The sequence below is a fragment of the Gallinula chloropus genome (assembly GCF_964237585.1).
Source record: "Gallinula chloropus genome assembly, chromosome: 6".
Classification (NCBI taxonomy): Eukaryota; Metazoa; Chordata; class Aves; order Gruiformes; family Rallidae; genus Gallinula; species Gallinula chloropus.
This window is the reverse complement of record NC_140091.1, coordinates 19,736,675-19,754,893: the sequence shown is the minus strand read 5'-3', so window position 1 is coordinate 19,754,893 and position 18,219 is coordinate 19,736,675. Positions and strand designations below refer to the sequence as shown.

The following is an 18,219-nucleotide window of genomic DNA, read 5'->3' as shown; positions in this document are numbered from 1 at the left end:
CAAGGCAAACATTTTGTAACATCTGGAGCCAGCGACTTACAGTGTGCACAGTGAACAAGAATTCAAGGGTGTCACAAAAACCTCACCACAGAGCAGCACCTGCCTCACAAGCGATGCTGTTTCTCACAGATCCAAACAAACCCTGTTCACATGTGGGTGCCGCTTCTCATTTCCTTTGCACTGGTTACAATTTTAAATTTCTCCAGGTTCTGTACTAAAACAAAACAACAATCACTGCCAGAACGCCAGAGATTATTGCAAGGCCAAAATCAGATCTTCCCAATTTTTGGCAAGAGAGTAATTTATCCCTTGTTCCTGCTGCAGAACACCAGGCTCCAGAGGTGTTTACAGTGACCAGAAGCATTAAGATGACAAAAAAGAAGAAAAAAACCCCAACCATTTCTTGTTTCCTCCTACTGATGATGCCAAACTTCACCTTTTGTTTACAATTAAACCAACACAGTGTTTCAAATCTTTGACATTCACTGAGTGGAGGGAAACTTATTCCTAGGGTTCATCTGACAGCAAAAGCTTCAGCATAGAGCCCCTCGAACAAGCAATACCTCAACCCTGAACACTAATTTAATCTCATAAAGACAGAATTATTTATTTTGCATCCGTCATTAAATCAAAAGTAAATGATCCAGAGTGGCCAACTGTAAATCAGAACTTCAAATTTTGGTAAATCCTTCCCAAAATATTAAGTGCTCGCGATTAAGCTCAAAGAGAACATGCTTTTAAAGCCACTACGATGCGCTCCACTACCTCCCTGTTGTGTAATTCATCTCCAATTTCCCGGGGAACAGTTCATGCCAGAAAACCTGGCATCAATCTGTTCTGCTTTAGAGTAAGAGCATTCACTGAGCACCTCCCTGTTGCCCACAGTACCTCCCAATGCTGCTTGGCTCAAGCACTTAGGTCCACCAGCCAGCCCAGGTGGGCAGCAATCCCTGCACGGCTCCTGCCCACACTCACCATCTGCTCCTCCCTCATGGGAACCTGTGGGGCACAATCCACACCAATGGGTTATGCTCACTGAAAGACTATGGATGGCTTCTAAAGCATGTGTTCAATTATCAAGTACTGTAAGAGAGGCACTAGCTTAACACAAGAGCCTGAAAAGCTGGCTGTGCATTAAGGTCCTGACTAGTAACTCCAATAACTAACTCCACATCCCATCCTGACTGCAGGGCGGGTCTGTGATGTGGCCGAGTCCAGAAGAGATCTAGAAGAACATAAAATTCAATTTCAGGTCAATGGTTGAATTCTACTTCCAAGATACTCTCCTTGGGCAACGAGAGAGAGAGGTCACTAAAATAAAAATGCAGTTTAAAAGGAACACCTCTCAGATCAGGCATGGTTTCAGGTGCAAGAACAGGACACAGCTCTTCATCTGCCTGACACACTACGACAGAGCGAGAAAGACTGCAACAGGCAAATCTGGGAAAAGGTCTTAATCTGACATTGTGCTGCTCTTGCTCACAAGCTCAATAATGCACCGTCACTTTGGGAAGTGAGCTCTTCCCTTACTTCTGAAGACTGTACTGTTGGAACTGAAAACTGGTTAAGTTTGGTAGTGAAGAAACCGCTTCCATTCTGGAGACACAGATTCAGACCTAATGCAAGCGTGACAAGTTTTTTAGGGCCACAAGCTCATCCGCAGTGTGGGATGACAGGACTAGGTCAAGACAATGGCCCCAAGTCTGCCCTGCAAAGCCAACTTACACCAACTCTCCTCTTATGGTGAAACCACGAGGAGCGATGACACCCGCTCCAGTCAGAACATCACGGTGGGGGTTGCAGGATGCTGCTCCTGGAAAGGCTCACAGCTACATAGCTCAGCCATGAGCCAAACCAGGAAGAGAGTAGGGCTGAAAAAGCTGTTGGTATCCATCAAGCAGCAGCAGAGAGCTGTGGTTACACCACTGAGCAGCAGGTAGCTCTTTCCACATGGGACAAGGAAGAAAAGAGCACAGCTCAGGGCTCTCTCCACAATTTGTGGCCCTGCCCACAGCTGCTGGGTAAGTCCAGCAATACACCTCTCTCTCACCAGTGTGACGTGCCCGGATTCCCCAAAGGACCCAGGGCACACAGTAAGCATCGTGTCGTCACTAACCAGCACCTGCTTCCAAGGACAAGTTCTGTCTTCCTCGGCTACAATATAATGCAAATGTGGTCAGTATGGACGCAGGACAGCCAGGCTCTTGCCTCTAACTCTGACCTTGCCAGGTTCCTTGTAAACAGAAAACAAGACACATGGAAACTTGCTTTAATCCCTTAATTACCAAGTGCTGTATAACCACCCTGTCCTCCCCTAAATCTCCAACCCTGTGGATAAATCTCAGGATAGGACTTCAGTGAAAACACTGAAGCATTATCATACATGATACAGCCTTTTATCAAGGAAAAGACAACTGAGCAGCTGAGGTCCTCTCTCCCACCCCTAATGGCATTCAGAAGAACATCCCACCCCGAGGGGGTGGCACAACTCTTCAGTCTAATAATTATTTTATTCACCACTTCCTCGTTCTCTGAAGAAGCAGTAAAACTCCTAACCAGCTCACAGCTGATTATGTACAACCCTGAATCAGACAAAAAATCCCAATCCAACTCGCAAGAGTATACGTGGGGAAGAGAAGGGGAGAAGATCGCATCGTTCATCTCCTTTTGTCCCCTCTTGCTTCAGTCCACAAGTTAGTGTCTGTATTCCACATGCTTCCACCAGCACCCCGAGCCATTGTTATCCAGTGCAACGTCCACTGCCGGCAATGGACACACTGCGACGGCCAAGGCGCCGTTACGAGGGCTGAGCCGTCTGAGGCTCAGCCTTCCCACCTCACAGCTGTCAGCCCAAGGTAAAAGCCAGCGTCACCTCTGTTTCTCTGGCTTGGAAGCTTTCTTGTTCGTTTCAGTCCATCCTGGCCACGGCCTTTCCGAACTGATTGTGCTGCTTTTCTATCACTTTTGTTTGTTTTGTTTTTTTAAAAAAAGAAGTTTCATCCGTGTTCCGCTACGCTTACAAGTGAGACAGTGTCATCCTGTCTTCCACCAGCACAACATCTGGCCCAAACTGGTCTGTGCACTGCTTCACCGTAGCCAGAATGCTGAGAAGCCGCTGGTCTAGGGCATCCAGATGAGGGTCAGAAAGCACCGGTGAGATGGGGTCATGCGACATAGCAGTTTTTAAGGCAGACTTCAGTACTCCGTTCTTCAGATAATTGAGTCTGTTCCAGGTAGAAACCCGGATGCTGTAAAAGAAACAAACACGTCATGGTACCACTGTCCGGCTGAAGTCCCACCAGCAATACCAAAGGCAGCCTCTTGAGGGAGCCTCTCACATCATGATCTTCTCTAAATAGAATGGTGTCTGACTACAAAAGAGGTTTTGGGATGGGAAGATCGGGGTGTAATTGCATTCTAGGCAATATCTAAGTGAAACTTCATAACCAAAGGTGAAGAAAGAATCTAATGCCATGAAATTCCTGTGTTGTACAGGAACATGTTCAACCAGCAGCAAGGAAGTTCTTTGGTCCTGAGGCCTCCCAGGCACCGTTTGGAAAGGAAATTAACAGTCTGGCTGCTAATTCAAAACCAAAACTCCCATTACCAAAGGAAGAGCACTGCCCAACAATTAATGCCAAAGGACACAAGTCAGTCAACTGAGCTTCCACAAAAAGCAAAAGTAGTTGTGATCTTTCTGCTTAACTGGCCGTTAGACCCGTTCATGTCAGCCCATCTAAAGTGTCCTGCTCTGTGCAGTCTCTTGGGGCTTTCCCCCTAATTTTTCTGGTTTAGCATCACTGGTCTAAACTCACTTTTTTTTGCAGGAGTCTTGCAGAACCTAGGCTAGGTGTACCACAGCACACACAGAGCCCAGCTTAGCGCAAGCAAGGAGTGAGAGCTCAGACTTTCTGCAGGGTTTCACAGGTCCTGAGGCATGTGGGAGGCAGAACCCTCCAGGGGCAGGTCCAAGGAATTCTCAACTAAAAGCTTAATTTGGAGGGCTCAGAGGAGTTAATATTACCTTGAATGATAGGCAGGAAACTGATATAGCAGTATTTTTCCTTCCTGGTACTTTTAGCTAGTTGTTAACAACAAGTAGCAATGGCCTGGTGAGAGAGTGGCTACAGAAACCAGAAATCAACAAGTCACAAGCCTATCTAAATAAAACACACACACCCCCCCCCCCCCCCAAGGAAACACAGTTCACAAGGCCAAAGCAGAAACAAAATCCTGCAAAAAACCCTACAAAGATCACTTTGAAAGAGCACCCTGAACAGTGGTTCAGTGTGGCTTTTTGGCAATGAAGGCAGGTAGTTGCCAGACTCCTTGATCCCTTAGCTTCTCTCAGGGAGAGCTCAGTGATGTGCACTTCTATTCAGCAGGAGCTGGATGCAGACAGCTGCAGCAGGTCTGAAGTCGTGCTATGGATAGATCTGAATCAGCGACCTGGAGGTGAGACTCCTTCCTACAGCCTGCCATCTTATGTATGATCTTAATAAAAACATATGTCTCAGCTTCTTGAGCACTGACTGCATCAAACACAGCACCTCAAAAAAGTAAAGCACTATCTACCCAAGTGAACCTTTTCAGGTTGCCGGAAGGCTTCAAACTTAATTATACTGCAAACCTAAGGACAGCAATCATATAAGTAAAGTGAACAGCACCGCTGCACTTCACTTACATGCAGCACTGATAAAGAGGAGCCAAGATGCTTCTTTCATCCAGGGCAGGGTTTCCAAAGCTGAAAAACAAAATTAAAACCAAGTGAAGCACCTGAACTCCTAATGTTGTTCTCAACATCAACAGGTTTGCAAAGAATTAAAAAAAAAATCAATACTAAACAATTTCATGCTCCAACAGATCAAATCATTTAAATTAAAATATAAACAGGCCATGACCAGTTACAGATATAACTCTCAAACACATCAGCTAAGGTATCAGGTAAACACCAGCGTACCTTATTCTTTATCAGACCAAAGCACCTTAGAAACAGGGAAGTTCAGAAATGGAGCTCATCTTGCAAGGCAGAGAAAGGAGTAACCGGTATTCTGGACGCAGAGAATGGGAGCTTTGGCTGACACAGCCGGGTGGGGAACAAAGGAAAGAGCCACCACAGGCTGTTTCATATGGCCAAGCTCAGGTCAACAGTTCAGCCAACAAGGTGACCGCTCTAACATGATCATCCTTTCTCAGGGAGGCTGGCCAAAAGGATTTCATAGTATTGCAAGCTTCATCTAAACACATTTGGTTGGTTTGTTTGGGTTGTTTTTTTTTTTTATGGTTTCATCTTCCTCAACAGTTTTCAACAAAGAACTTTCCCCTCAATAAAGATAACTTGCTCTAGGAGTCTGGCATTGCTCTGCTCAAATAATTCTGTTAAAAACGGGACTGGGCTTCCCAAGGAAGTGGTCAAGCACCTAGCAGCATCCAGATGATGCTCTTAGCCATGTGGTTTAATTTTAGGTGGTTGTGTGAGGAGCAGGAAGTTGGACTCGATCTTTGTGGTCCATTCCAACTTGAGATCTTCTGATTCTATGAAAAAACGTCCCCCTAGTCCTTATCTCAAAGGAGCAGAAAGAACTTTACTTAATCTTTCAAGACAACAGTTTACTTTGGGGCCTGCCAAACCGCAAGAGAAGTGTTCTCATAATGTTGTAAGCACATACCACAATGGAAGGTCTGACATGACCTTCAACCACCATATTCACTTCCAGTGATTAAAACATTAACTTCCTCCTAGCACAATGCCAAGAGCGCTATAGAAAGACAATTTTGCCAAATTCACCTAAAGCAGTCTGAAAGTGGCACTAATTAAGCTGTCGCAAGGTGGAATGCACCTGCTGACATAACTGGAGTGTTGCCAAACAGGCTGATGCTTAAAGCCAAAATACTCAACTCAGCCACTGCAAAGGAAGGCAGGGAAGAAAGGAAGGAATCCACTCTATGAGAGGCAAACAGGGAAAGAAATGGTAGCTCAAAGCCTTCCAAAGATCCGTCCACCCACAGAAGGGGAAACTCACTGCCAGTGCAGATGGCAGCACCCATCAGAAAAAAGCAACTTGGGAGTCTCCAGAGTAAAGTGTGAGGAAGGGGAGTAGGTTATATCTCTGTTTTTCAGAAAACTTAAGCAAACTTACAATTTTAAAAAGGTTGTGCTTTCAATGGAATTTTTAACTTAAACAGTACCAGCCCATGTCCAAAAGCTATAGCAAAGACAGAACAGCTCACGCTTTAAGCACATACACCCAGTAAAGTTTTGCTTCAAGAAGGACTTCTCATCAGTTCCTTTCAATCACTACAGGCTTCATTTTTGTTTTGATAATAGTTTATGTCCACACTCAGGACATCATCATATTTTGCTCTCAGTATCAGTTCTATCTCCATAAAGTCAGAGCAAACATATTCAGAGGACAGGGAATGCCAAATTATTCAGAGAGATATTTTTATAAGATCTATTTTTGCAATGGCACTTACTAATACTCACTAGTATATAATAAATCATAAGGTTTTCATTTTTCATTAATTAAAAGCATGAAAGGGAGAAGGCTTTTCTGGGGACAGGAGGAGACACAAACCTCTGAAAGTTGCTTGGGGATAAAAGGTCATGCTGTGCTAATTTGGGAGCTTCTGTAGTTTGAGTAAGACTGCCCAAATGAGTCACTGTATCTAGAGCACAGAGTAAGCACCACAGCCTTTGAGGACCCTAACATGTGGTGAGTAATTTCTGATAAGGAAAGCACACAAGCTACTAATGAAACAATTAGTAAGAGAAAGAAAATGGGTGAGATACAAAGCAGATTAATCTCTGCCCTTGTAATCACCACTGCTCAGTCTCCAGGGTTTCCCTTACCCTCACCTCTTGGCATTATCCAGTAGGATGAGCATGCTGGCTCCTTCATCATCCTGGAAACTCTCATAGTGATGCCGGTCAGCATTCCCAATCAAATAGTCAAAGACAGCGGTGTCAATGATATCAAGGAGACGAGGGCCCGAGTCATACGGTGAAGTCTTCTTCACGGCATCACAGTAGCTTTCATCATACTCCCACCTACGGGTCAGCAAGAGAAACCAAATCAAATCTTCAGGGACTACTCCATCAGTATTTACAGCTGCCCCTCGATTCACTCACAAGTGCATAAAGAAAAGGTGAGCACAGCAGTCAAGGCTAAGTAGAGAAGAGTGAGCAAGCCAGAAATGCTCTATTAAAAGAGTAAATCCTGTATTAACACCCTAGTGTATGAAGCAAGCTGTAGTTTCAGTGCAAGGTTACACATCTTCTTAAATCTTCCCACAGAAAGCAAGGTCGGAGTTTGCTTCCTCACTGCTCACAATTCAGCAGTGGCTGGGCTGCAAGCTTATCATCATTGCTTGCCTCCCTTCCTAAAGGCTTCCCCTACAGTGCCAGTTTCTGCTGCCTTGATCTGCTCCCAGGACAAGTCCTACTTTCCAGGCATCCTCTCCATTTTTAACTTTCTAATGCAAATAACCTACTAATGACCTCATTGTGGTTACTAATGACCTCCTCTGTCCTGAGGAGTAGGGCCTCTTATGTGTTAATTCTCCCTGACTCAGAGTTGTCTCTTTCCTCCCTACTTGCCTATCAGAGCATTTCACCACCTTCTCCACTGGCATGATTTCACACTTGCCGTTTCTTTCCTCTCCTACTACATGTAACCTGGGCACGTACTTCTGGTCTCATAACACCGATGTCATGTCTCAACTTTCCAGAGCTAGGATTTGACATTTTCTCATTTTCTCTTTACAGCTTTCAGTGCTATCCACCACCACCACCACCAAAACAGCCAAATATCTGGTGTACATCTATAATACCTTCTGTTTACGGACTGAAACAATGCTTCACAAAATCAGTGTTCAGTTGGAAATGCCCTACGCCGTCTGCAACTTGGAAACAGAGCTGGAGGAAACAAGCAGGAGATTCTTGTGGACACACTCAAAGCACAGAGAGTCATAAAAGCAGGGAGGTGATCAGAATTTAGCTACTAGAACTGCCACACACCCCACCTCATCTTCCAGAGGTCTGGAATCTCCAGTTACCCAAATCAGAGTGGCCAAAAATTTATCTTCTCAGTGTTTTTGTTATTTCATCACACACACTCCCCTAATGCTGTCTCCACGGGTTTGTTTTGCATCAAGGTCCAACTCACACCAAACTTGCAGCACAAATGCACAAGGCAAAAGTCTCAAAAGATACTCCTGCTTGTACTGGATGCTTTTCTTTCATGCTACATCCCACCCTTCCTCCTTCCCTCAAGTGTTTCTCTCATTTTACGTTAGCTCAGTGCTTAATCACCCTGCAACAAGTTTCCAGATATACAATGCTCTCTCTCCGCATTTTCCATTCTGTCTTTCAAGACAGACCTTTCCCTGACATTTATTTCTGATCATTTATATCGTATTAGCATAGGACTTGGAAGGTCAGGGATTTTATCTATTACACATCCATTAAAGATTACGTATGCTAATGTGACCATATGAATTATGTTCAAGAGGTCAACTCAGGATGGTCTAGAAGCAGCTGGATCAGGAAAATAATTCCTACAGTTATTTTTCCATAATTACCAGGCACAGAAGAAGGACAGCATGACATATAGAACTTTTAATTTTACTCAAAGTGAAAAGTGCGAACAGGATGAGGTGAAAACCAAAAGTAATGTGAGATATCACTCAGATAGGCGTTCAAGACCCGTCTGGACGCCTATCTGAGTGATATGTCCTAGGGAGCCTGCTTTGGCAGGGGGGTTGGACCCAATGATCTCTTGAGGTCCCTTCCAACCCCTACAATTCTATGATTCTATGATTCTATGAGATCCCATCTGAACGAGGCAGGAGCAACTGAATTTAAAATACAGCAAATATGAAATCAGCACAGGTACTGGGATAAACTCCTGTGTATGCAGGCAGCTTTTGATGAAAAACAGCCCCTCAAAAAAAGGAACACCTCCAAGAAATTCAGGCAATTCACCATGTACAAATACAGCTGTTGTTGCTTTTGCAGCTTGCAAGGCCAATGGTATCCTGGGCTCCATTAGAAGAGGGGTGGCAGCAGGGACAGGGAGGTGACTGTCCCTCTCTGCTCGGCCCTCGTGAGGCCCCAGCTGGAGAGACTGCATGGTGGAGTTCTGCTCCAGGCAAGGAAGAGGAAAAGGACAGCACTTTCCATTGTGAAAAACAATGAAGATTTCTTTCTTGCTTATGGTAATTAGAATCTCATCCTAGACTTGACTTCTACTGCCGTATCAAGAAAGCTGTTGGCAAAGCTCAAGGTTTTGAGAGCATGTGCTCCTTCATTCCACTGTATTGCAAGGGCAATTCTAGTACAAATTATCATGTATAAAGAATAACTCTATCACGTTCTCAAACCTGGCAAGTTTGCCTTCACGGTAAGTCCTGCCCCACGGGTGCCGGTGTTTCTGAAGAGGCCAGACATCTGGTAGCCACAAAGTCACTGACCCCTCCATGATGTCCCCGTCTGCACAAGCTGGTTCTGTTTCCCGACAATAGTAGCACTTCCCATAGAAGCAAGTGTTATTGCCTTAAAAGAAAAAAACAAAAGCTATCAAAAGAGCAGAACTTAATCCAAGAGATGCCAGCTGAGATTCAGGAGCATACTGACGCAGCAGAGCCTCCCTGCAATAGGATTTTCAGTGCACTTGACCTCATGCTTCATATCTCTGAGAGGAAGAGGCTCAGAAGAGATTAAACAAGCATCTATTAATTCAAAGCAACATTAAAGACCAATATTCAAGTGAGAGAGTAATTATATATTCTAACGTGTTTATCACACTGAGAGTTAATACAACACTGCACTAGCGACAAGTTTTTGCGATCCTCTCCTAATCCTTAGGACCTTGACTTTGCCACTTTAGCACTGCTTCTTTTAGTATTTCACACTTCATGTGTCAGTTTTCTCACTTACTTGAAAAGAGTTAACCAAAAAGAGACAAGTGAAGAAAGCCTCAAATGGATTTGGAGCCCTAAAGACCTGCCACGCGTCTCAGTTACTTGAGCTGACTCAGCAGGGGAAACACAAATAAACCGCCCTGCTTACATGATCCAGGAATGCAAACCTGTCAAATGCTTCACAAACATCTTCTGATAGGAGAGGAAAATGAAGCCCTGAGGCCTTAGTCTGTTAAGGCCTACATAGCCTGTAGTGTCAAGTAATCTACGTAGTCTAGATTGGTAGCTTTGCCTTTTCTCCTTCACCCTTCTCACCTGCCGTTGCTTGACCCTTGCTGAGTTATTCCAGTTTCATCTTCACAGAGGCTATTACAAAACATTCTTCCAGTGTTTCTCCCTTCCTTGTGCCTCCACTTATTCCCTGTCCTTTCTCCCTTTGGCTCTACATCCAATGCCACACAGCAGGCCCCACACCAAGCCCGGCTCATGCAGAGATGGTTTTTCACTTCCCATTCTCACACATGAGAATCCCTTAGCCCGCCAGCAGTCCTTTGCAGTCCTCCATCCAGACCCAGCTCTTGTGCTCCCACTACCTCCGTCAGACAGCTTGAGGACATCTGGGAGATGATCATTAACCATGTAGAGCTTCTCTTATTTGTATGGAAAGCCCTGCAAATCGCTCTTCCTGTCTGTGATCCTGCAGCCTGCCGCAGGTCTAAGAAGAGAGATTCCTTTGAGATTTTAGCTGCAACTCAACAATTCTGCACTGAGGATGCATGAATTATCTTCTCTTCAAAACCTCAGAAACTTGGTCAAATTTGGGTTGACAATAGATCACAACCTACTCCCCAGACCCACTCATTTATTTGCTTCATGCTCTGCAAAACAGGCTGTTTCAAGGAATCTAAGGAAAGGCAATGAAAAATTCTGGAGCCATGCTTTTCAAGTCAGCATTTCTGCTAGAAAGCTGCTTAGTTATCTTGGCTGGAATTAGAAAAAGTAAAGTCTGCCTGAGGCAGACACCCCACCTGAATGCAAAAGGTTTGGCAAGGCAGAGCTGCTTGCAGCTGAAAGTTACACCTCGTAGCTGAAAGCAGTAGGCAAATGTAGTAGGTGTTTATACTAAAAATACAAACAGGCACACGTATCTATCAGCTGTATTGAACTATCACCTCTAGAGTCTTTTTATTAGGGAAAAACAAAAGAAAGAGTAGTAATTGGGTATTTTATGAAAGCCTGAAAGAGTTAAGGCTGAAGTGTAAGGCATTTCTTGGTGCTTAATGACCACCTGGTAGGAGTTCACATTCATAATTCCCATTAAGTGCCCTTCACAGCGTTATTACTGTAAACAACATACGGAAGTTGTGACAAATTTAGTTATGAATGCTCAGCACAAACAACATCTAACACCAACTGACGCATCAGCTCCATAAATTATCCCCAGTTCCCACTCTGTTTGTGGTAAATATAGTGCCATTTTTTTCCTTTTGAGTCTAATCACAGACTTTTCTAACCACCTCTGACAGCAGAGAGAAAGTTCTTACTCAAAAAAATCCCATCTGTAACAGCAGCATCAGGGAACACTGAGAAATTCCATCAGAAAAACTAGCTGAAGAAAATCAAGTCATCCTCCCTTGCCAAACGGAGTTATACAAGCGTTAATGATCTTTCTTGGCACAGAGAGTCACCAGCTTCCTGTATCATAGTTAACTGTTCCATAACTGTGTCAGATTCACACGACTCTTTTTTCCCCATTAAACACATTTTTCTTTACTGGGCTGCACAATCCATGGAATCCACTTACCCACAGTCATGAAGGTACCCAGAAGCTGCTCTGTGGCAACCGGCTTGATCTCCGTACGTAGATTCACAAACCTGCCAACCACCAGCGGGGCTCGTCTGAAACCCAGAATTCTGATTTGGGGTGAAAAAAACATGACATGAGAATTTGCAACACAGCCAGCAGCTCTGAGTTAAAACAAAACCAAACCACAGCCTCCGTGCCACTGGCTGAAACGGAGGTGGCTGAGACCAAAGAATGAAGATGGAACCCAGCAGCAACTCCTCTTTCCTCCAAGGCAAAGTGAGGAAACTAATTTTTCAGAAGTGCCTGGACTTGCTCTATAGGCCATCTGCGACGCTCCTTTATTAGAGCGCTTGCAGCAGAGCAACACAGGATGCACCACACTTCAACTTTCAGAAATCAGACGTCATAGCAGAAAGATCCATCATCTGTCTTCTGCACAGGCTGAAGCAGTAACCATATGGCTTTTGGGCTGGTCACCTGGAAAGATCATTTGTAATTTGTGGGAACTGCTATCTGTTAAAATGGCATGTTTAAGCCCAATTCAATTATGCTTGAAAGTAAACAATCTAGGAGTTATTTTGTTTGGCACCAGGAGGGAGAAAGGAAGACGGAATGGTAGGAGAAAACTGAATGCCTGAAGTGTCTGGAAAAAAAAAAAAGGATTAGAGAAAGAGAGAGAGAGGTGGAAAGAATAATCCTAAAACTTGCAGTCACAAGATGCAGATTCCACTCCAACAGCTGCCAGTCCCTGCTCTGTAACCACAAATGACTTGGGTGTTTCTAAGGGAATGTTAAAAGTGCTTAAAGGAGTACGAACAGGGGTGGGTACAACGCCAGCCCAACTCTCTTAATGTACTTTTGATATGCTTTTGGTAGACTTTGCATCTCAGGAAAAAAGACTGAAAAGAGACTGTCCCTTTAGAGAAAGGAATGATCTGTACTCCACAGAGATCCTGGGAGAGTCACTTGAACAGCTGCAAATTATTTTTTAAAGTATTCAAAGAGTAAGTCCCCTTCCCCAAATATAAAATACCTCTAAGCAAAGGCAACACGAAATATCTGCCTGCAGAAATCACACATGCACAAAGACAATATTCACAGCCAATACAGAGCCACACACAGCTTCAGAAAACACAGGCATTCCAAGTAAGAAAGATCTGGAAAAACCTGCCCCTATATTTGCAGGCTCAGAGCTGAAAGGCCAGTATCCTGGATAGCACAGCCCTCCTGTTACTGGGAAACATGCAGGATTTTTCAGGTCCTCAGATAAAATATGTAACTGCCACTGTTCAAAACAAAGGTACACACAGAAGTTAGGTGAGCAGGTAGCTTCTGCTAGGTACATTCGAAGACTATAGAGGCGTATACCCTCTACAGAGGAAAGAGAAGAGAAAGGACAGAGAAACAAGCACCAAAACACAGCCAAAGAGAAAGCGAGAGGAGCTAGGAATGAGGGGTTTGGGCAATGGAACAAGGCTTTGGATTGTGGCTTTACCATGTTTGATCGCTGCTTTTTCAGGGACACACAAGCCTGCATTTTTCTTGAAAACACAAATGGAGAGCAGGCATCTGGCTACCTCTTTTTTTTTTTTTTTTGGCCTTAAATACCTTGATTTTGGCCCACTACCTAAAGATCTCAACACCAGTGATGCACATTGCACTGCTAGTTTTACACAACTAGAATTACTAATTTCCATTATGTGTGCAGTGAGTCCCACAGGTGAATTAGGACTAACATCTCTTTTACCACCTACGAATTCAGTCATGGTGACAAGCCTCTTATTTATGTAGTAGGAAAGGAAGACTAAAGCCTCACTTAAAGTTCAACCATGTGAATCTTTATTATATTTATTCCTCCTTAATCCCTTCCCTGAGATTTTCAATCTCTTCATATAAGAATTTTTCAAATCTTTAATTATCCTCAGTAACCTTCTCTGAAGTACCAACACAGTCCTCTCAGCATGAGGAGACCCAAGCCACACCTTGAACTTGTATTTTGTGACTATCAGCCTCCAGGGTTTGGTAATTTCTGTCTTATTCTTTCTATGTCTTGTAACTTTGGGGTTTTTTCCTGGTAATTGTACCTCCAAGCTCAGGACCACAAAACCATACTGGACATCGCACGTACATTCAGCATTCCAGACTTTTCCACGGGAATTGGCTGAGCTGTTTCTTCCATATAATAGGATGTGTCAGGTGTTTGGTTTCAGTGCTCATTCTCCTTTTCAAGTTTTTCACAAACATCTTAAATGTTAAAAACTCGCACACATCTTTGCAATGATGTTTCACAAAAAAGCTAATTTTTATTTCTGGCTTCAATGTGATACACTGGCAGGTTAGAAATAGCTCACCTCTGAGATTTATTCTTCAAAGGACTCCTTTTTCCCCAGCTCTGAAAAAGCATTTACCAGAGACAATGAAAGCAGGTAACCCAACAGTTCCATACCTATCCAAGTGAAAGGCTGCCACCTCTGCGTTGTGTCTGTCATAGCCAGCGTATGGTTCTCCTTCCACAATATAATCCCTGGCGTATCTGGAATCGAAATCAAGGCAAATAAAGCAATTGATGCAGGCTCCCCATCAACTCTGTTGTTCAGAGTAACAAGTGCAGTAACAGTTCTGAGTTAAACAGTCTCCATCTCACTTTCAAAATGACAGTACACGGGAGAGGGGAAAATTATTAGTGAGATTAAAGAACACACAGACTGTTGAAGTAGTAAATAAGGAGGAAAGGTCAGTAATTACAGTGGTCTCAAAAGCCTGGGAAGCCGTGCTCATTCAAACTCAGGAGTTTTAATTCAATCATACACCAAGTCACATTTAAGAACAAAGAGCACAGACCCAGCTCAGGAACAGGGCACTATTTATACTGGAGAGCAGCAACTCCACCTCCAATTTTGGGGTTAGGACGGACTGTAGATTAACATGAAAATACAATCTGGTATTATGGAAGAAATACCAAATGCAATGTTTAGAAGCTAGAAGATCAGCAAGCATGAACCTGAGGATAATACTGGATATAAAAAGACCCTTTATTCTGGCAGCGGACAGACACAACAAACAGCAAGAAGTAAAAATTACAACACTCATTACAACAAAATGGAATGTTTTGGTGAAGTGTCAGGATTCTTTTTTTAATAGCTGCTACTTACATAGTCATGGCAAACACAAATTTCCAAGATGCCTGACATCTGAATCGGGTCTAGATACCACTTAAACAGCATGCTTCAGGTGAGCATAAAATACCACAATCGATAGTGAAGAAGCGGGTAAAACGCAACACTTATCAAATAAAGTAAGGTCAAATTAGATTACATATTTTCTCACTTCCATGTGCATGACAAATTGTATAAACTAGATCATTCCCAAAGGACTTGGGGTTCAAGCAATAGCAGCAACACTGTAAGAGAAGCCACAGTGCTCTACTTTGATGCATTAACCCTGCTCAGAGAAGATCTGGGGCACGACAACAGTCCATTTCATCAGTCCAAGCAAATACTTCAGCTATTCTGCATGACACCTCGAAAGAGAATTAACCAGTGCAGGATGGTACAGAGTTTTTGGGACGAGGCTTTGAGAGATTCCTGCCAAACTTGAACTTACTCCCAACGAGTATCTTATTTCACATATACCACTGGCATGTGATGGTAGCAACTATCAGTCATCAGTAACTTAGGCCTGATTTTGAAAGGTGACAGCTAACCCTCAGAAGATTTCCTTGAAGCCTGGTCTTTTGTATGTACTGACAGCAGACTTTTGAAAACATGGTCAGATTTTGAAAGCCTCAGAGCTAAAACTTACCAGTAAAACACAATCTACTTCTTGCTTCCATACCCAGTAGGAATCTAGTCCTTTCTGGAGCAAAGGTGGCAAATCAAGACAATTCTTACTTCCCCATCCAGTAACTTTTCTCAGAATGATTTTTAGAAATAACTTCCACAAACCTTTCAGGTCAAAAGCTAAAAAGATTATCTTGCACTGACAGAATAAGACTACCTACAAGCTTCAGCAGCCACAAACAAAACATGAATCTACCAGTACCAGGGCCATGCCATGCACACTCCTATATACATTCCCAGCTGCACGTGCCCTTGATGGAACGTAGTCACTGTGCTCGCCTGCACAGACATCCCATTACAGGAATGTAATTTAAAGCCCAGTGAAACATTTTACAGCACTCACTTATTCAGAAAGTGCTATAGAAATGCCATGTCTTGTTACTACATCTATTGGATGAGCTGCCTGTTGTAGCACCAAGACTTCTGCATGAAAGATTCATGCCGTTTGAATGCTGCCTGGCCCCACAGCCAAGCTCCAGTCAGACCAGTAATTAACCATACACAGAACAGCCCTGCAAATAAAAGAAGCAGAGGACAGACATTTTTTTCCCCCCTCATTCTCTTCTCACTCATGAACACAACAGAAAAGCTTCACCTTGCTAAACCCAAAATTCTTTGCCAAGAGATATACCCGTTCCGTGATGACAACACTTCACATTTGCAGTGCACTCCCATAAAACACACCTGCCTTACTTTTTTTTCCCTTTTTCTGATGACTTCTTTTCCCCACAAGCAAACAGTTCAAAAAACTTTGCAGATGTGCACAAGCCTCTTCACAAGCATTCAATCCCACCAAATTTCCCTGTGGATCACCATACACAGAGGCTGTACCAAGGGACTATCGCTACTCGCCTGTTTTTACATTGCTCCTCCAGAATTCACTCGGAGCCTTTCGCTCTGACCCACCAAGCCATTTTTTACACTCTTCATGCAGCTACACTGGAGCCCCAGATTTACTTTTAAGACCACTACTTCCTGTTCTCGGACTGCATTCTCTCAGGGTAGTCTGACCTGACCCTTCCTGAGAACGGTAGGCAGACTTGTTTGTCCCCATGCTGCCGGAACCTGTCCTGCCACAATCTGCAGTGCTTCCAAACACGAGGTTTAACCAACATTCCCTTGGGACTGAACACAGTGATTATCAGTCTTTTAACCTAAAGACAGGCTGCTTCAAGCAGCAGAGCTATGCAGTGTGAGACAGCTGACACAGCAACCCACTGCTACTGGAGTGCCAGCACATACCTGTCTCTGTCACAAAGAAGAGAACAGCCTTTCTGTTTACATAAAGATTTGTAACTTAAAGGTTTACCCTACAGCAGGGAGATAAAAACAAGGTAATACATAAAGCAGTTAATTCAATCACTGAAGGCAATATTTACCTCTTGGGTTTGAAGACAACCTTCTGTCCTCCTTCAAGTATTAGCAAAGCTTTCAGTTGGGTCCCTTTGTATCCCACATCAGCTTTGATAATTTTCTTTGTTGTCATGGCATGCATAACAGCCCCTAGCTCAGGCGTCTCCTCCGGATACACCTCCCGAGGTACCACCCACTGGGCTGCGATCTCCCAAGGGGACTGCAAGGTGTGGTCAAGCCGGGGGTCCAGCTCTACGTGGAGGTTTGCCATCATGCGGTGAAAGGCGCGCTGGTCCTCTCGGTTGGCAGCTGAGGTGTCCAAGTTGTCAATGAGGAAAACTTTTGTGAAAATGAAGATGACAAGGAGGATGGCCAACAGCACAACTCGCTGCTTTAGCTTCATGATGACCTTCAGCCCCTCTCCCCTGACCCTTTCTTCCAAGCGTTACAGGAAGTCTATTGGAGATCAGGGCGAGGAAGGGGATGTTAGTTAATGAATTTCATTCATAACTTGCATTGTGAAAGAGGTATCACAACTGAAGTGTCTTCTAGTATCCCTAAAAATAAACAAAACACAAGCTTACAAAACTGCATTCCTGAAGACCCCATCAAACTCAAAATCAAATTTATGCTTGGAACATAAGTCTGCATTTATGTGCACTTGTATCCTAAAGCCCAAATATTTCTGGTAAAACACGCGAGGTCTGTTGTCTTCCTGGAGCCCTCCAGTGATCCACCTGAAAGGGGAAATTGCCTGATAGCATCTCTTCATATCCAAAATTGTAACAGCTGCCACCACCACGGACAAGACTCTTGCGGAGAAAACTGTAGTTTAAGTTGATCGCTCCCATTTCACTAACACTCTTCCATTACTAGAAGAACCCATGAGGTCTGGTTCCCTAAAGATTCACCCCCCAATAGCAAGGTCCCATGTAGATTTCCCAACATTTGACAACTGGGAAGAACAGCTACACAGCCTACTGTCCTGATGATATGAGACATAAGGACAGAATAGACTTCATTTGCTTATTGTCCATCATTTGCTATCACTGTAATTGAGGCTTTTTCCATTCTTAAAAAAAAAAAGGGGGTGGGGGATGGGGAACAGGACACATGACACATCTTTACTTCCTTGTGGTTAAATATGTACTTTGTGCAGTCAACCATAAAACCAACAACCACAAAAAAAAAAATACAAGATATCTGTAATCTCAACACCAAATTAACATGGTAAACCCCCAAAACAGGACTGACATCTCTTCTCAGAAACCTCACCTATGCCACAGTTAAAGCCAC

The 18,219-nt window shown here is 43.7% G+C and overlaps 1 protein-coding gene across 1 annotated transcript; it reads right to left on the bottom strand.

Moving 5' to 3' along the window:
- Positions 1–2,344: 2,344 nt before the first annotated feature.
- Positions 2,345–17,326, bottom strand: FAM20B (FAM20B glycosaminoglycan xylosylkinase; the record flags this gene model as incomplete). Its single annotated transcript, XM_084266442.1, has 7 exons — positions 2,345–3,248; positions 4,685–4,744; positions 6,860–7,051; positions 9,385–9,556; positions 11,729–11,838; positions 14,178–14,264; positions 16,950–17,326. 7 exons carry the CDS (start codon positions 17,324–17,326, stop codon positions 3,017–3,019), a joined length of 1,230 nt encoding a protein of 409 aa, XP_084122568.1. The 3' UTR covers positions 2,345–3,016.
- Between the last annotated feature and the right edge of the window lie 893 nt (positions 17,327–18,219).